The sequence below is a fragment of the Misgurnus anguillicaudatus genome, chromosome 1 (assembly GCF_027580225.2).
Source record: "Misgurnus anguillicaudatus chromosome 1, ASM2758022v2, whole genome shotgun sequence".
Lineage (NCBI taxonomy): Eukaryota > Metazoa > Chordata > Actinopteri > Cypriniformes > Cobitidae > Misgurnus > Misgurnus anguillicaudatus.
Genome location: NC_073337.2, coordinates 21,837,067 through 21,856,664, shown reverse-complemented (window position 1 = coordinate 21,856,664; position 19,598 = coordinate 21,837,067). Strand labels below are relative to the sequence as shown.

The following is a 19,598-nucleotide window of genomic DNA, read 5'->3' as shown; positions in this document are numbered from 1 at the left end:
ACGTACAATAAAGAGGAATATTCATGAAAAAAAACAATGCATTACGATGCCCTGTACAGATTCAAAATAATTTAAAAGTACACAGTTTTCATTGTTGATTTTTATTTTCCATTTTTGCCTATGAAACAGCTTTTCAGATATACGATTTCATGACAAATGATTTAAAATGTCAAAATTATCATTATTAAGAAAAAATGTAGTAATAAATCGTCATATTTCAGATACAAACCTACGGTAAGCGTCATACTCGCATTTACGTCATTAACCCGGAAGTAAACAATGCGATCACGTGATCCGAAGGCGCGCTGAACAGATGCACCGCGTGTCTACGCTGCACAACAGTTTAACAAGAACATCATCTAAGATTTTAAAAATAATCCAGGTTTGTCATTTAAAGCAGGCTGCGATTATTTTTCGTTTGCATGAGTCACAGTCTATTGTCTTTTTGCGATCGTTGTGTTATGTTTAATCTAATCCAAGTTGATATAGTGACATGAATGTATAGAGAGCTTTAAAAGTAACTTATATGAATCTGTTAAAGTATTATTATATCTTGTAAAATAACATTGGTGAGTGAAGAAAGTGTTTACTTGTATAATAAAGAAGTGGCTGAATATACACTGTGATGCATTGTCCATATAAGAACAAGTATTCACTATTCAGATAATAATATAGTGTATTTTTGCATGAAGTAATATATCAACCATAATTCATTCAGATTGTTCATTCAGCGGTGTCTGTTTTCTATCATTTACATGTGAGAATAACTGCTTCTCATCTAAAGATAAGTTGTTTTCATTTGATGGAAGAATGCCAGATGATACTATTCGCTCTGCAACCTACACGGTGCCATGTGAAGACTATGTCCATGTAGTGGAGTTCAGTCCATACGACTGCGGCTCACCTGCTTCACTGCTTGCTTATGGAGGAAACCAGCATGTGGTTGTGGCTGCCTGTCGTTTTAAGGTGAGAGTAGTATTACACCACATCTGAGTTCCAGCTTGCAACAGAAATTAAGCATCTATACTTCCCCATCCCTACTATCCATACATCACTTATCCATACTGTGTGCAGGATACACTGTATGTATGCAAATAGGGCTGTCACAATTAGAGGTCGACCGTTAGGCTTTTTCTCTGGCCGATGCCGATATTTAGAAATCAGGGCAGCCGATGGCCGATTCGTTTGGCCGATTTTCTATATTTACATAATATATTTTAAATGTAAAAATGTCACTATTTAAGTCAAAGTATTTAAAAAAATTATGACTGGTCTTTCTGAAAAGTTTTACAACCTCCTCTGCACCATGCATTTATCAGACACAGATATTACCTTACACACTGTCATCATCTTTGATCAGTTTTTTACCATGGCTTTTATTGCTTTGGTAGACCTGATAAATTATTTATTCATCATAAAGTTAACATAGTAAATGTCTATGTTTTTTAGTTGAGACTGTTATTTAGGGCAAATCTTTCTAAACACATTTACATTCTCATTTCTTCGTTCATTCAAACGAATACGTTCAAAGGAGTCAGTTCGCGAATCGGACGCTGTTCTAATCCAGGCTGAGCAGCGCAAAACTGTAAACAAAGTGTTACTGTAACAACACGTAAAACATTTCCTCGGTGGATATGATTTGGTCTTCCAACCTTTCGCCATCGAGTCAGTTTTGTTTTGAGTAATAAAAGCAGGGAGACAGTTTAAAGACAGAAAGCGTGCGCGTGCGGCTCTGCTCTTTATCATGCAAACAAAGATTATCATCACTCATTAATCACATGAAATGAGCCTAATCTTTGCACGGACAGTGCAGTGCGAGACATAAGCCCGTCGCGCTGTTGTACTGGCTGCTTAATTCGTGTGATCCCGCTATCGTTTACTAAAGCTGTTTGTGAACAAGGCACAGCTGCACACACACGAGACGGGAGCGATCTGCATTCTGCTTGCAGCAAGAGGCAGCGTCACGAGTTCTACAACAACACTTAGGTGCACGCAGATGCGCCTGCCTATTAATCGGCCAAAGCCGATTTTTTTAAAATATGCCAAAAATCGGCCAATTATTCGCCCGGCCGATAAATCGGTCGACCTCTAGTTACAATGATTAAATAATCGTCGCACCATGATTGTTTGACCACATCGCCATGATTCAGATCACCACGATGATTGCACATCTCTCTAAAAAACACAAGGGGGAGCTGCAGAGCCTGTATAAATGAGACAGTATCAGATTACTGCAAAAGATTTAATTTAACAATCTGTGAAAATTATTTCATAAACAAAAAATGTATGAGAATTAAATGTCAAAGCAATAAAACATGCAATTAATTGTCACAATTTATTAAACAATAAACCGTCAGCCAAATTTCATAATCGTGACAGCCCTATATGCGAATGTATGCTTTTGCAATTAAAAATATTTTGCATTGCACGGCATTGTTGCATTAGTCTAACACTTAAAATGGGATGTAATTCGAAAGCATTGCATGATATAGTATTCTGTGTAGTGTGTACTGTTTCATCATATTCCTTATTAATAGCAAGTTGGTTCATTTGGTGGACACCTTGCCAACTTCCCCGGAAAGCTATTTTCTACATAAGCAATAGAACAACCCAATCAACTAGAATAGGGAGCAAATAAGGTTTCAACAGCATACAGTAGTGGCCAAAAGTGATGTTTTGGGATGGATTTTGTACAATATTTATATGATATGCCCCCTCAGGTTAGAATAAATCAACAAAATATGAGAATCATGGTACAAAATAATTTAGCAAAGGGGTTAACCACAGTGTTTAATCCTATTTTGTCCTATGTCTTTATAAACATTACACATGTGTTGTGTGTCATTTTTTACGAAGCCTCTTTAAATTCTTCTCGAAGCTGAACTTTAGTTTATACTCCAATCACACCAATGCAACATGCAAACAAATTGTTTAATACTCGATTAATGAAATATCTGAATGAAGAATGAAGATGCCACTGCTGTATTGTTAAATAAAGGTGTTAATCGATCGTTTCTTTTTTGTTTTGCAAAACTAACCATGTTTATACTTTAAAATACTCAAACTACCAAATCTAAAGAAAAAGACCTTTAATGGTTTACATGTCCATGTTTGAATGACACTGTCCATAGCCTGTTGATTTGTATTCTGACAGGAAGAAGACACAGAGATCGAGGGTGTAGATTTTAACACTTTGCAAGTTTTCATGCACGGAGTACGCGTGGACGCCATCGCATGGAGCCCTGAAACCCGATTGGACAAGCTGCCTCAGGTCATCAGGTACTCCATTGTGTTATGCATATGCATACTTCGTTTTTATGCCGCGTGGAGTCGACCAAACTGTTTGATTTGTGGTGTGATTTAGTGCGTGTTATAAAAGACCTGAAATTATGATGATCTATGGAAAGAGCAAAGGTCTGATGCCAGACAGCTTCTTCATCTACTGCTGTGTTTCTCTTCATTAGTGTGTATTTTACCACACAAATTCTGATATTCTTTTAAATGTTAGATAAATATGCTTTCCCTCTATAGCATATTGAATTTCCTTTCCTAATTGATGTCTGAGTCGGTTGGGATATTTGAGCGTCAGGATAATTTACCGAACTCAAACACATCTAATTTTAGTTAAAATAAATATGCTTTTTCAAGGCACATTTATATAACAGAAAGACCCATTTTCCAAGATCGATTCATTATCAAGATTTGTATGTTCTTATTAAGTAGTGGAAAGGGTCTGTCACAGCTGTAGTTTGATCCGGCTTGTATCAAGACGGCTAATAAGATCATTACACGTTGTCAGCTTGACATATCCTCTGTTAAACTGTGAACTTACTAAAGTTCTGCGTGTCTGTGGTGAAGTTTCCTGTAGGTTTAACAGCATGGGAAGGGCAGAGTTATTTACTGGTCAGGCGGGTGGAGTCTGAAGGTGTATTGGATTACCTCTTACTTGGGCTTTTGTTTTTAATTGTAGATGTTCATATTGTAAAATTCATATAGGAAAACATGAAAACGTCGGTCGGGTGCGGGTTGTTTATACATTGACCCGCGCATCACTGACGAGCACCCACCGGCGGAAAAAGAAATCACCACCTATGAACACACATGTTTGTTAAGAAACATATATCTGATCCTCGTTTCCATTTTTATATTTCAAAATATATGAAGAGTTTGGTTCCAAAACGAGATAAACGCCATTTTTGAAAGAAATGAGTTACTGCCAAAATCAGTATTATATCAGGTCAGTATTTAAAAGTAAATAATTAATTTTACGCAAATTCCAATATCCGCCGTGTTATTCTGTCATCTTTTCTCCCTTTTTTCCCCAAAATGCCATAAACGCCACTCCTCCTTTTTTACAGAACGCAATAAATCCATTCCAGAAATTACAGCCCACCGTTCACGCAATGTAAACAAACATGGCGGCGCGCTGAGTACACGGAGTCCTAGTCTTCCTCATCTACTTTGTACTTCGTGATCAACAAACAAAACAAAATAATACTTTAATGGGATTGATAAACCTGTGATGTTTTTCTGTGACGGGAAAGATTGTCATCAACATCTAATAATTTACGCGAAGCACTCGGGAGACTGGTGCTTATCTCCCGACAGCATCAAGCTTCTCATGCTAACACATTGACCCCAGGGGATCTTATGAAAAACTTTACATAATTTTACTCAAAGTCAACGAAAATCGAGCAGGACCAAAACATTTTACAGCTGATCGCTGTGAAAAATTCTAAGCAACGACGTCAAGTTTAACCGCTGCAATGACAGTGATCTTAATATGACAAATTAAGTGTTTTGATTAATGCCATTAATGTTTATTTTTTATCAGTGTATATTACTGTTCAACTAAATGAATATATAATGGCAAAGATGAATGCACATTTATACATTGATTGAATAGATATATAGCATTTTGAAAAAAAAACTTCATGGATTTATTGCATTTTGTGGAAAAAATAATTCGTTTTTATAATAAATCTTTGAAAATCAAGTTATGGATTTGAATTTTTTATGTTTTTATAACCTAAAGATGCTATGTGAAAGTTTGTAACAGAAAATAGTGGTTTTCATCTTGTCACTTTCTTGGTATAGAAAACACGTTTTTACCGAAATTTGTCAAAATGGATTTATTGCGTTTTGGAACCAAACTCTTCATATGTATGCATTATGTATAACAGTGTTTCCCAACCCTGGTCCTCGGGCACCCCCTCCCAGAAAGTTTTAGATGTCTCCTTATTTAAAACATCTGATTCAACTCATCAGCCTCCTTCTAAAATGGTAAACATGTCTCCCTAACAAGCTGATGATTTAAATCAGGTGTGTTAAATAAGGAGACATCTAAAACTTTCTGGGAGGGGGTGCCCGAGGACCAGGGTTGGGAAACACTGATGTATAAGACCTATGCTTCAATGTGCGCGTGCACATATACACATGAACGCGTGCGCGTCGCCCCCACACACATTCTATAACCACCGCTGTGAATTGGTGCATTTCCATCGGGATGGTAAAATACTGCCACCATCACAGCCATATTTGCGCGAGTAGATTACATACAAAGTCAATGCAAAGAAAGACAAAAATTTATGCGAGTGACGCAAAACTGGAGCGGAAAATTTGCATGACATGAAGTTAAATCCTGCAAGTAATCTAGAGCGAGGAACACAATGCTTCACCTTTGGTGTGTACGCAGCATTATGTACAGTTAGGGTTGTCACAATTATGAAGTTTGTCTGAAGGTTAATTGTCTAATAAATTGTGACACTATTATGGTTAATTGCCTGTTTTATTGCTTTGACGGTTATGACGATTAATTGACTGTTTTAGGGCTTTGGCATTTATTCTCATACATTTTTATCTTTTTTATGAAAAAATGTTCACTCATTGTTGGGATTTATTTAAATTAAATCATTTGCTAGGTTTACCTGGCAGTAAATATTAAAGGTCACGTTCTTTCTGATCCCATTTTTTAAACCCTAGTTAGTATGTAATGTTGCTATAATAATACTATAAATCAGTGGTTCTCAAACTGGGGTCCGGGGCCCCCAGGGGGGCCGCGAGATGGTGCCAGGGGGGCCCCAGTTTTATGACATTTTATAAAATACATTCATTTATCATGAATTCTGTGTAAATAAACCTAAAAAAAAATATAAGGCTAATAACCAACAGCACTACTTTGTATAACGTAATATGTTTTGTTTAATTAAAATGTTACATTTTAGAACAGTTTTTGTCATAAATTTTCTTTGGGGGGGGCCGCAAAGGAATGCACCGTACACAAGGGGGGCCGCACGCAGAAAAAGTTTGAGAACCACTGCTATAAATAATACCTGTAAAATGATAAAGCTCAAAGTTCACTGCCAGGTGATATATTTTCTTGAATAGAATTCGCCTTTCAAAGCCTACAGTGAATGGCCGGTTTGGACTACAGCCATCTACTTCCAGCTTTAATGACTTTAGTAGAACAGTTTTTTGACTAAACTCCGCCCACAGGAATATGTCAGTCGCCAGCTAAGCTAACGGCAAGCTAAGCTGCTATCGAATCAAAACACACTATACAAACTACACAATCAGAACTCGTTATGTATTTTCTAAAGGAGGGACTTCATAGAACAAGGAAGACATCAGCCGTTTTGATGACAGTGAAAACTGCGATATACAGATAAGTAAATTGTGTGAAAAATACCGCGTTTTTTTACATGTGAAACATGAACACATGTTATATTGCCCACTATAAACACAATCAAAGCTTCAAAAACACTGAAAGAACGGGACGTTTAATACACATAACACATATTTAAAAGTAATCTGATACTGTCTCGTTTATACAGGCGCTACAGTTCCCCCTTGTGTTTTTTAGAAAGATGTGCAATTATTGCGGTGATCTGAAATCATCGCTATGAGGTCAAACAATCACAAATTTCACTCAAATGAAATGAAAAGAGACAAATTCGTGCAGGGCAATTTGAATGACACGAAATGAGCGGCGAACGTGCGCTATTCGCCTCAAACGCGTCATCCACACAAGTTGAAAATATTCAAAATTCACATGATGCAAAGTTGAATCCCGCAAGAGCTAGAAATGCTATTTAGTGTGTACGCAGCATTATTGTTGCTGCAGTATATGCATATTTTTGTATTTACTGTATATATAAGAGACCTATAGCATTTGCCAAAACATGCAGTATAGAAAAAGTAATAATAGTAAGCGTAAATAAAACTAAGTTAATGTTACCGTTAATTTACCAACCAGTATTGTTGTAACAGAAATCTGTGAAATCCAGGCTAAAGTCTCAAATCTAACAATGGGATAGCATTGACGTTTGATTTCAGTCATTGATTTGAATGATTTCAATCTTTATAATGATCTTACTCTGTCAATATTAAACATAACAAGATAATATTTTTACAGAATGTTCTATAAATTATGTAGGATGATTTTATGTAGAAGTGTTTTAGCGTTAAACTGTGATTTTTTAAGGATCCGGTGTTCTGTAGAAGTCTGTTTCCCCTATATTTCTCTTAAAGGAATACTGTAGTCTACTCATTTTCAATATTAAAATATGTTATTACCTTAACTAAGAATTGTTGATACATCCCTCTATCATCTGTGTGCGTGCACGTAAGCGCTGGAGCGCGCTGCGACGCTTCGATAGCATTTAGCTTAGCCCCATTCATTCAATGGTACCATTAAGAGATAAAGTTTGAAGTGACCAAACACATCAACGTTTTTCCTATTTAAGACGAGTAGTTACACAAGCAAGTTTGGTGGTACAAAATAAAACGTACTTTTCAGGCGAGTCGAAGTACTCCCAAAAGTGCTATTACGCCATAAAATATAGTTCCTCTTTTAAATCCGCTTAGAAAAGCGCTACGTTTTATTTTGTACCACCAAACTTGCTCGTATAACTACTCGTCTTAAATAGGAAAAACGTTGATGTGTTTGGTCACTTTTAACTTTATCTCTAAATGGTACCATTGAATGAATGGGGCTAAGCTAAATGCTATCGAAGCGTCGCAGCGCGCTCCAGCGCTTACGTGCACGCACACAGATGATAGAGGGATGTATCAACAATTCTTAGTTAAGGTAATAACATATTTTAATATTGAAAATGAGTAGACTATTCCTTTAAGTGTAATGTTTCTTATAACGTTTTCACCAAGTTACGTTTATTTTTTAAATAAATTAAAAGTTTAAAAGGCTTGGCTACTAATTGTGTGCATGTAAGTTATGTAATGTATATGTATTGTTCTTTATTGGTAAATCAATTATTTTTACAGTATGAATCGCTGAAGTACTTATAAGAGCAATACAATCATGTATTCTGTATAATATCATTTATTAAATATTTCATCATTTCCTGTTTTCAAATTCTTCCTTATATTTTTAGCCTACGTGTTTGATCTAAAACTATTATGTTTACATACAAATTAATTTGTATAGTAGGCCTGTTAATATATTATTAACACTTTTCATCGTGTGTGTGTGTGTGTGTGTGTGTGTGTGTGTGTGTGTGTGTGTGTGTGTGTGTGTGTGCTATGTTTATATATTTATTAGTAAACATCATAATTTAGAACAAACAGTAAGAAGACATAGGCTAAGATATAAGGTAAAAAGAAGTAATAGAAAACGAAAAAAATACGAAAACTTTAATACATGGTAATATTATTGATATTATGAACTAATTCAAATCTTTAATCTTTCTAAATAAATTATAAACGTAACGTGATGAAACGCTATAAGAAACATATAGAGGAATCAGACTTCGACAGAACACCGGATATCTTCTCTAATTATTAGGGGTCAAGCCCCGAAGGGGCGTAGAACCCTATTGTTATTGTTAGTTTTCTTATTAGGGGTCAAGCCCCGAAGGGGCGTAGAACCCTATTGTATTTGTTAGTTTTCTTTTTATAATAATTATTATTAGGGGTCAAGCCCCGAAGGGGCGTAGAACCCTATTGTTATTGTTAGTTTTCTTATTATTATTATTCTTCTTCCTTCTTCCTCCATTGAAGTCAATGGCAGCCCATAGAACCGTACGTAGGAAAGTTATGAAATTTGGCACACATGTAGAGGACAGTCTCAGAAGTTACTATAGCAACATTGGTGTGTCTGACTCAAACCCTCTAGCGCCACCAACAGTCCAAAAATCCACTTATGTTCATGCTCATAACTTCTGACCCGTGAGTCCTAGAAACTAAATTCTTGTTTCCTCTGAATCCTTGGCTCATGATGATTCAATTGCACACATTGATGTCATTTGTGTCATGCACATCTTTCCGCCATTTTGAATTTTCCGTAAAACCTACTTTTTCGAACTCCTCCTAGACCGTTTGTCCGATTTTCATGTCCTTTGGTATGTAGCATCTAGAGGCACCCCAGACAAAAAGTTATCAAAAGCTTTTTGATAGACCAATGCGTTCTCGTACAAATTGCCAACATATATGGCGGCGAGCACGCCAAAACGGACGTGAGGCCGTATCTTCGCAAAACTTTATTGTATCGACACGAAACTTGGTATATGTCATTAGAGTCATGACCTGAGGGTGCCTGCAACGTTTCGTCACAGCGCCACCTAGTGGTCACGAGATTCGAAAAATGCCTATTTTCGCCTATAACTACTTCAAACTTGAGTCTAAAATCATGAAGTTGGTCTTGTTAGATTCCTTGAGGCATGCCGAGTCAAACGATACCAAACGGTTTTCGGTCGGCCATTTTGGGTGTCGGCCATTTTGAATTTTCTCATTAAGTTCAGTATTTCACAAACAGAATGGCGTATCGCTACGAAATTTGGCATGGTTCATCAGTGACATGTTCTGAGCGCACCTATAAATCTTTAGGACGGCGCCACCTAGTGGTCAGGATATGTAAATAAATTGTTTAAAATCTTTATATCATTTGATTAAATTGCCACTATGACATAAGACTTCACTCTATTGATTCCTTGGCTCATGCTGAGTCCGACTGTACCAAATATGTCTGAGTCAAACCTACTTCCTGTCGGCCATTTTGAATTATATTGAACACCTACTTTTTCGAACTCCTCCTAGAGCGCTCGTGTGATTGGCTAGATTTTTGGTATGCATCATCTAGAGACACTCTAGACAAAAAGTTATCAAAAGCTTTTCGGTAGACCTATTTGTTGTCTTATAACGCATCAAAGAATGCGAGGGCGAGCACGCCAAAATGTGTTTGAGCCTGTATCTTCGCAAAACTTTTGTGTATTAATATGAGACTTGGTATATGTCATAACAGTGATGACCTGAGGGTGCATGCACCATTTCGTCACACTGCCCCCTACTGGTCACGAGATATAAAAAATGTCTATTTTTGCTTATAACTACTGCAAACTTGAATGTAAAATTATGATAGTGGTCTTGTTAGATTTCGTGAGGCATGCCGAGTCAAACGATACCAAATGGTTTTTGGTCGGCCATTTTGTGTGTAGGCCATTTTGAATTTTTCTTTAAGTTCAAGTATTTCAGAAACGCAATTACGTATTGTTATGAAACTTGGTATGGTTCATCAGCAACATGTTCTGGGAGGACTTGTAAACTTTCCGGTGCCCCCTAGTGGTCAAGAGATTTGAAGCTATATCTCTGCATCTCTTTATCGTATTTACACCAAATTTGGTGGGTGTCATCACAATCAAGACCTGAGTCACAATTTATTTTTTGGTCAGTGCCCCCTAGTGGTAAAGTATTTTAAGGCTATATCTCTGCATCTCTTTATTGTATTTACACCAAATTTGGTGGGTGTCATCACAATCAAGACCTAAGTCACAATTTATTTTTTGGTCAGTGCCCCCTAGTGGTCAAGTCATTTAAGGCTATATCTCTGCATCTCTTTATTGTATTTACACCAAATTTGGTGGGTGTCATCACAATCAAGACCTGAGTCACAATTTATTATTTGGTCAGTGCCCCCTAGTGGTCAAGTCATTTAAGGCTATATCTCCGTATCGCTTTATTGTATTTACACCATATTTGGTGGGTGTCATCACAATCAAGACCCGAGTCACAATTTATTGTTTGGTCAGTGCCCCCTAGTGGTCAAGTCATTTAAGGCTATATCTCCGTATCGCTTTATTGTATTTACACTAAATTTGGTATGTGTCATCACAGTCATGACCTGAGGCACCATCTATTGTTTCGGCAAAGCGCCACCTAGTGGTCTCAAGATACAAAAAATTGCTATTTTTTCATAAAACTGATGCAAACTTAGATCTTAAATTATGACAGTCATCACGTATGAATCGATTTTGGCCATGTTTGGCTTGACCCCGGTATCGCTGCTTGCAGCTATATTTAGGGGTCAAGCCCCGAAGGGGCGTAGAACCCTATTGTTATTGTTAGTTTTCTTATTATTATTATTATTCATCCTTGTTCTTCCGCCATTGAAGTCAATGGCAGCCCATAGAACCATACGTAGGAAAGTTATAAAATTTGGCACACATGTAGAGGACAGTCTTAGAAGTTACTATAGCAACATTGGTGTGTCTAACTCAAACCCTCTAGCGCCACCAACAGTCCAAAAATCCACTCATGTTCATGCTCATAACTTCTGACTCGTGAGTCCTAGACACTAAATTCTTGTTTCCTCTGAATCCTTGGCTCATGATAATTCAATTGCACACATTGATTTCATTTGTGTCATGCACATCTTTCCGCCATTTTGAATTTTCCGTAAAACCTACTTTTTCGAACTCCTCCTACAGCGTTTGTCCGATTTGCATGTCCTTTGGTATCGAGCATCTAGAGACACCCCAGACAAAAAGTTATCAAAAGCTTTTTGATAGACCAATGCGTTCTCGTATACCATGACAACATATAAGGCGGCGAGCACGCCAAAACGGACGTGAGGCCGTATCTTCGCAACACTTTGGTGTATCGACACGAAACTTGGTATCTGTCATTACAGTCTTGACCTGAGGGTGCCTGCAACGTTTCGTCACAGCGCCACCTAGTGGTCACGAGATTCGAAAAATGCCTATTTTCGCTTATAACTACTTCAAACTTGAGGCTAAAATCATGAAGGTGGTCTTGTTAGATTCCTTAAGGCATGCCGAGTCAAACCATACCAAACGGTTTTCGGTCGGCCATTTTGGTTGTCGGCCATTTTGAATTTTCTCATTAAGTTCAGTATTTCACAAACAGAATGGCGTATCGCTACGAAATTTGGCATGGTTCATCAGTGACATGTTCTGAACGCACCTATAAATCTTTAGGACGGCGCCACCTAGTGGTCAGGATATGTAAAGAAATTGTTTAAAATATTTATATCATTTGATTAAATTGCCACACAGACATGAGACTTCACTATATTGATTCCTTGGCTCGTGCTGAGTCCGACTGTACCAAATATGTCCGAGTCAAACCTACTTCCTGTCAGCCATTTGAATTATATTGAACACCTACTTTTTCGAACTCCTCCTAGAGCGCTCGTGTGATTGGCTTGATTTTTGGTATGCATCATCTAGAGACACTCCAGACAAAAAGTTATCAAAAGCTTTTCGGTAGACCTATCCGTTGTCGTATAACACATCAAAGAATGCGAGGGCGAACACGCCAAAATGTGTTTGAGCCTGTATCTTTGCAAAACTTTTGCGTATTGATATGAGACTTGGTATATGTCATAACAGTGATGACGTAAGTATGCATGCACCGTTTCGTCACAGCGCCCCCTAGTGGTCACGAGATATAAATAATGTCTATTTTTGCTTATAACTACTGCAAATTTGAATGTAAAATTATGAGACTGGTCTTGTTAGATTTCGTGAGGCATGCCGAGTCAAACGATACCAAATGGTTTTTGGTCGGCCATTTTGTGTGTCGGCCATTTTGAATTTTTCTTTAAGTTCAAGTATTTCAGAAACGCAATTGCGTATTGTTATGAAACTTGGTATGGTTCATCAGCAACATGTTCTGGGAGGACTTGTAAACTTTCCGATGCCCCCTAGTGGTCAAGAGATTTGAAGCTATATCTCTGCATCTCTTTATCGTATTTACACCAAATTTGGTGGGTGTCATCACAATCAAGACCTGAGTCACAATTTATTTTTTGGTCAGTGCCCCCTAGTGGTCAAGTCATTTAAGGCAATATCTCCGTATTGCTTTATTGTATTTACACTAAATTTGGTATGTGTCATCACAGTCATGACCTGAGGTACCATCTATTCTTTCGGCACAGTGTCACCTAGTGGTCTCAAGATACGAAAAAATAGCTTTTTTTCATAAAACTAATGCAAACTTAGATCTTAAATCATGACAGTCATCACGTATGAATCATTTTTTGCCATGTTTGGCTTGACCCCGGTATCGCTGCTTGCAGCTATATTTATTATTAGTTATTCTTCTTCCGCCATTGCGGTCTATGGCAGCCCATAGAACCGTACGTAGGAAAGTTATGAAATTTGGCACACTGATAAAGGACAGTCCAATGTGTCCCCACAGCAAATTTGGAGTCTCTATGTCTAACCCACTAGCGCCACCAACAGTCCAAAGTTGCACTTATGTTTTTGCTTATAACTTCTGATCCGTAAGCCCTAGAAACAAAATTCTTACTTCCTCTGATTCCTTGGCTCAAGACGATTCGATTGGACCCTATGTCGTTATTTTCCGTCATAAAAATTGTTCCGCCATTTTGAATTATTCGTAAAACCTACTTTTTCGAACTCGTCCTAGGGCTTTTCTCCGATTGCCACGAAAATTGGTATGTATCATCTTGAGACACTCATGGCAAAAAGTTATCAAAAGAATTTCGATACAGCAATCCGTTGTCGTATACCGCCTTAACAAATTTTACGTAGAGCGCAAAAAAACTGATTTTAGGCTGTATCTTCGTCAAACTTAGGCCTATTGACACGACACTTGGTACTTCTGATGCCAGTCAGGAACCGAGGGTGCATGCACAGTTTCGTTGCAGCGCCACCTAGTGGCCAGAGAAATGTTTTATACACCTATAACTTTGGCTCCGATTGACGTATTTTCACAGGACTTGTTTCTTTGGAGTTCTGAATAGTTGCCGAGTCCAACGATACCAAACATGCCAGATTTCGCCTTACGGTTAACCCTGGGCAGCAAAATAGCGCTTAAAAAACACGCGTGAATATCTCCGCGAGCGTTATTCCGATCGTCTCGAAAACACCATAGGAAGAAACTAACCTTACCTTCTGAACAAAAAGTTCTATTGGCGTTATATTAAAATTTTCATCAGAAATTGCCGAAAATTGCAAAAAACGAAAAATTACATTCAAATTTTGTGTTTTTTACACATAAATGGTTGTAACTTCGTAACGAAAATATATTTTTTCACCAGATTTGCTACGCTGATGCATGAGCACATTCTGAGGCAACACAAAAAAAATTGTGTGCTTGCACCACTAGATGGCCTTATAATTGAACAAAACCTTTGATAACAAGCCAGCCTTATGGTCATACAACTGTTTCTTAACTAAACTAAAGTGTATTGTCATAAAACTAGCTAGATGTAACACAATCATGACCTGATGTTGCATGCACAATTTTTTCATTGCGCCACCTACTGGTTTTGAGATAGAATATAGTATTTTTGCCTAAAACTACTGCAACAACACATCTAAAACCATGAGTCATCATGGATTATTCCTTTCATGGCTTTGACTATAATCACTGGTGGTTGCCAAGTTACTCCCTAGCAACCATTGAGAATACCTTATCGACCGTTTTTGCAAAAGCTATATCTCAGCATCAAAACATCGTAGAGACACGGGGATGGTCTCTTTTGAGTTATTAAACTTGTTGTAACATGATGTGACCCATGTTTTGCCACTGCAAACACCACTCACATGTCCTTCAGTGCTCTAATGTTTCATGACTGTCAATAACAGAAGGACGATTGTAGTAGACAAGAACTTAGATTATTTTTGTTGATAACTTTTTTGTGTTTTCATCTAAAATTATTAGGTTTACTTAGGTTCTTCAATCTGCTTATCCAATCTCAATTTTACATCCTTTTGTACCCTTTTCGGCTTGACCCCGGCATTGCTGCTTGCAGCTATATTTATTATTTATCTTCCTCGTTCTTCCACCCAAAAGTCAATGGCAGCCCATAGAACCGTACATAGGAAAGTTATGAAATTTGGCACACATGTAGAGGACAGTCTCAGAAGTTACTATAGCAACATTGGTGTGTCTGACTCAAACCCTCTAGCGCCACCAACAGTCCAAAAATCCACTAATGTTCATGCTCATAACTTCTGACTCGTGAGTCCTAGAAACTAAATTCTTGTTTCCTCTGAATCCTTGGCTGATGATGATTCAATTGCACACATTGATGTCATTTGTGTCATGCACATCTTTCCACCATTTTGAATTTTTCGTAAAACCTACTTTTTCGAACTCCTCCTAGACCGTTTGTCCGATTTGCATGTCCTTTGGTATGTAGCATCTAGAGACACCCAAGACAAAAAGTTATCAAAAGCTTTTTGATAGACCAATGCGTTCTCATATAAATTGACAACATATATGGCGGCGAGCACGCCAAAACGGACGTGAGGCCGTATCTTCGCAAAACTTTTGTATATCGACACGAAACTTGGTATATGTCATAACAGTCATGACCTGAGGGTGCCTGCAACGTTTCGTCACAGCGCCACCTAGTGGTCACGAGATTCGAAAAATGCCTATGTTCGCTTATAACTACTTCAAACTTGAGTCTAAAATCATGAAGGAGGTCTTGTTAGATTCCTTGAGGCATGCCGAGTCAAACGATACCAAACCGTTTTCGGTCGGCCATTTTGGGTGTCGGCCATTTTGAATTTTTTTATTAAGTTCAGTATTTCACAAACCGAATGGCGTATCGCTACGAAATTTGGCATGGTTCATCGGTGACATGTTCTGAGCGCACCTATAAATCTTTAGGACGGCGCCACCTAGTGGTCAGGATATGTAAATAAATTGTTTAAAATCTTTATATCATTTGATTAAATTGCCACTATGACATAAGACTTCACTCTATTGATTCCTTGGCTCATGCTGAGTCCGACGGTATCAAATATGTCTGAGTCAAACCTACTTCCTGTCGGCCATTTTGAATTATATTGAACATCTACTTTTTCGAACTCCTCCTAGAGCGCTCGTGTGATTGGCTTGATTTTTGGTATGCATCATCTAGAGACACTCTAGACAAAAAGTTATCAAAAGATTTTCGGTAGACCTATCCGTTGTCGTATAACGCATCAAAGAATGCGAGGGCGAGCACGCCAAAATGTGTTTGAGCCTGTATCTTCGCAAAACTTTTGCGTATTAATATGAGACTTGGTATATGTCATAACAGTGATGTCCTGAGGGTGCATGCACCATTTCGTCACACTGCCCCCTACTGGTCACGAGATATAAAAAATGTCTATTTTTGCTTATAACTACTGCAAATTTGAATGTAAAATTATGAGACTGGTCTTGTTAGATTTCGTGAGGCATGGCGAGTCAAACGATACCAAATGGTTTTTGGTCGGCCATTTTGTGTGTCGGCCATTTTGAATTTTTTTTTAAGTTCAAGTATTTCAGAAACGCAATTGCGTATTGTTATGAAACTTGGTATGGTTCATCAGCAACATGTTCTGAGAGGACTTGTAAACTTTTCGGCGCCCCCTAGTGGTCAAGAGATTTGAAGCTATATCTCTGCATCTCTTTATCGTATTTACACCAAATTTGGTGGGTGTCATCACAATCAAGGCCTGAGTTACAATTTATTGTTTGGTCAGTGCCCCCTAGTGGTCAAGTCATTTAAGGCTATATCTCCGTATCGGTTTATCGTATTTACACTTAATTTGGTATGTGTCATCACAGTCATGACCTGAGGCACCATCTATTGTTTCGGCACAGCGCCACCTAGTGGTCTCAAGATACGAAAAAATTGCTATTTTTTCATAAAACTAATGCAAACTTAGATCTTAAATCATGACAGTCATCACGTATGAATCATTTTTTGCCATGTTTGGCTTGACCCCGGTATCGCTGCTTGCAGCTATATTTTTCTATTGTAATTATTCAAAGATTTCCAAATGATTTCATCACTGTCTGTCCGGTTGAGGGCTTTTATTGCAACCATAAACACCTACGTTTATCTTCAAATGGTGTCTTCGACGACGGTATACTATAAAAATGAAGGTCATCTATTTTGGCATTCCTATTCTGACACTCAACAGCACAATAAAACATTTTCTAGTGAGTTATATTGTTCGTTTCACTCGTGTCTCATTCATTTCCACTGATTTTCTGCCACCACATGCGCGCGTGACGTAACTGTGACGTCGACTCGCAAAAGGTCTATAAGGTGACTATGGGTTTTCACAGGCAGGGTCATATTTAGTGACATTGTAATGAAATTGGACTTGTAACTGTTAATATTCTCTTGTTATACCATAGCAGTCTTTTTGTCTGTGTGTGTGGTGTAGCAGCATCATTAAAACTTGCGTGTGAGGGTCTAACCAAAGGTGTGATCGCGGAATTGTGAGAATAGTACGATTAGTAGCAGAGCTCTTTTATTAGGGTCAGTTGGATTTTAAACTCACAAATGTGCAAATTGAGTGATAAAACTTTTTTTTGACTCACACCTACATAAACAGTGGTGTTCTCCTAAGTCTAAATGCTCTTCAGGGGTTTTTATGTTCCTGTTCCAGGTTTTGCACTGCAGCAGCTGATAAAAAGCTCAGGCTGTGGACATCAGACCTCCAGAACAAACATGAATCAAAGGTATTACATATTCACTATATATTCCCAGTGATTTCTTAATACTGCAATGATTTTTAAAGGGATGGTTCACCCAAAAATGAAAAGTCTGTAATTTACTCACCCTCGCGTTGTTTTAAACCTGTATGAGTTTCTTTATTCTCTTGAACACAAAAGAAGATATTTTTATAAATGATGGTAAGCACACAGTTGATGTTACCAATTGACTTGCATAGTAGGATAAACAAATACTATGGAAGTCAATGGCTTACCATTAATGCACTTTATTCCCATTATGTTCTGGGAATATTTGTTGGTAAATTCAAAATGTATCAAGGAACTTTTACAAATAGTGTGATGCAATGAATTCAATACTGTCACTTTAACTTAAATTCGTTTATTTGCATTATCAATCATTTTCTATATCTATCCATGTGACATTATCAATATATTCTTAAAGGGCCCCAATGGTTCGATTCATGATTATAATATTTCCTTTGGTGCATAAGTTTGTGTTAGTACATGTTAACGATATGCAAAATGTACAAACCCCAAAGTAAAGGATGACGTGGGTTGTAGGGATGCACCGATAGGATCTTTTGGGGCCGATTTAAACATACAACTTCTGGCCGATACCGATATTAAACACTTGTATACAATACTATACAGTAGGTCTTTTAGCTAGTTTATTTCTGCATCAAATTATTTTTACTGAACATGGATTGGATCTAATTAACATTCAACTGACCAACATAATAAGAGAGGCACAAATTAAGCTAAAACAAATATAAGACGACAACATGACAACCTTCAAAGGTGGTTTTTGCTATTCAGCATTTCTTTTATTAACAACATTAACTCATTTTTTTTTTACATATAATGGATTTCTTTAATAAACATAAATAATGCCAGTGCTATTGCTTTAAACAGAGTATAAATATTGCTACTTAAAAAAAGTTGGACTTCTTTTCCCCCACTAAAGTGCAGTCTGTTTCTTTTATTGTCCAAGAGATTTGAGCCAGCTCAACAAAGGTTTTCTGTCGGTGCTTAAGTAAAGTGCACACCAGAACATTAAATCATTTTAAATAAACAACAGACATGTAACTCATTGCCTTTATACGGTTAATTAATAAACAATCTGTATCGGCCTTTCTCATGCTATTGCCGATATGCCGATGGTTTCAAATGCATCAAAAATCGGCCGATAAATATCGTCGGCCAATACATCGGTGCATCACTAGTGAGTTGTCGTCTCCAACGTAATTCTCTTTTTTTGGACTTCAACAAACACACGGATTGTAGGCAACTGTTTACTTCCTGGGATTGGTGATGTAGCTCATGTTAGCATTGCATTGTGCACGAATCTTTCAAACATAATAAGGAGCGTCGCATTTTCAGCTGACGTCAGAGGTTTTCAGGTCAATCACAATGTACAGGTTAGCTGGCCAATCAGGGACAGTTTTGTACAAAATCTGTGCATTTTAGGAAGAGAGCAAAATCTGGAGCTACAAAAATTTACGCTATGAAAATAATGTGTTTTTAACCATAAACCACGCGGACACATTGTATTATACTAAATACACAAAATAATGTTGATTTTAGCAATGAAATAGGTGCTCTTTAAGTTTATTGTAAAATATATGTACTGTAGGTAGATATTTCTGTTATATATATATATATATATATAATATTATTTTTAACTCTTTCCCCGCCAGCGTTTTAAAAAAAAAAGTTGCCAGTCAGCGCCAGCATTTTTCATTATTTTTACAAAAGTTTAATGCCTTCCAGAAAATGTTCTTCTTTAAATACATAAACAAACAATATATCAGATGAAAGAACAGATCCTCTGCTTTCAAAAAAACAAAAAACGTTTCATCCTACCTTCA

At 37.4% G+C, this 19,598-nt stretch overlaps 1 protein-coding gene across 2 annotated transcripts in view; it reads left to right on the top strand.

Annotated features, from left to right (window-relative positions):
• The first annotated feature begins 221 nt into the window (after positions 1–221).
• Positions 222–19,598, top strand: part of nup37 (nucleoporin 37) — a 32,518-nt gene continuing 13,141 nt past the window's right edge. Inside the window, exons 1-4 of one of the 2 annotated variants that reach the window (XM_073868173.1) lie at positions 222–382; positions 785–966; positions 3,155–3,279; positions 17,664–17,736. In XM_073868173.1, the coding sequence (XP_073724274.1) occupies positions 811–966; positions 3,155–3,279; positions 17,664–17,736 (354 nt within the window). In that variant the 5' untranslated portion in view covers positions 222–382; positions 785–810. Of the gene's footprint in view, positions 385–759; positions 967–3,154; positions 3,280–17,663; positions 17,737–19,598 lie in introns of both variants that reach the window. The other variant, XM_073868168.1, reaches the window with a different exon arrangement.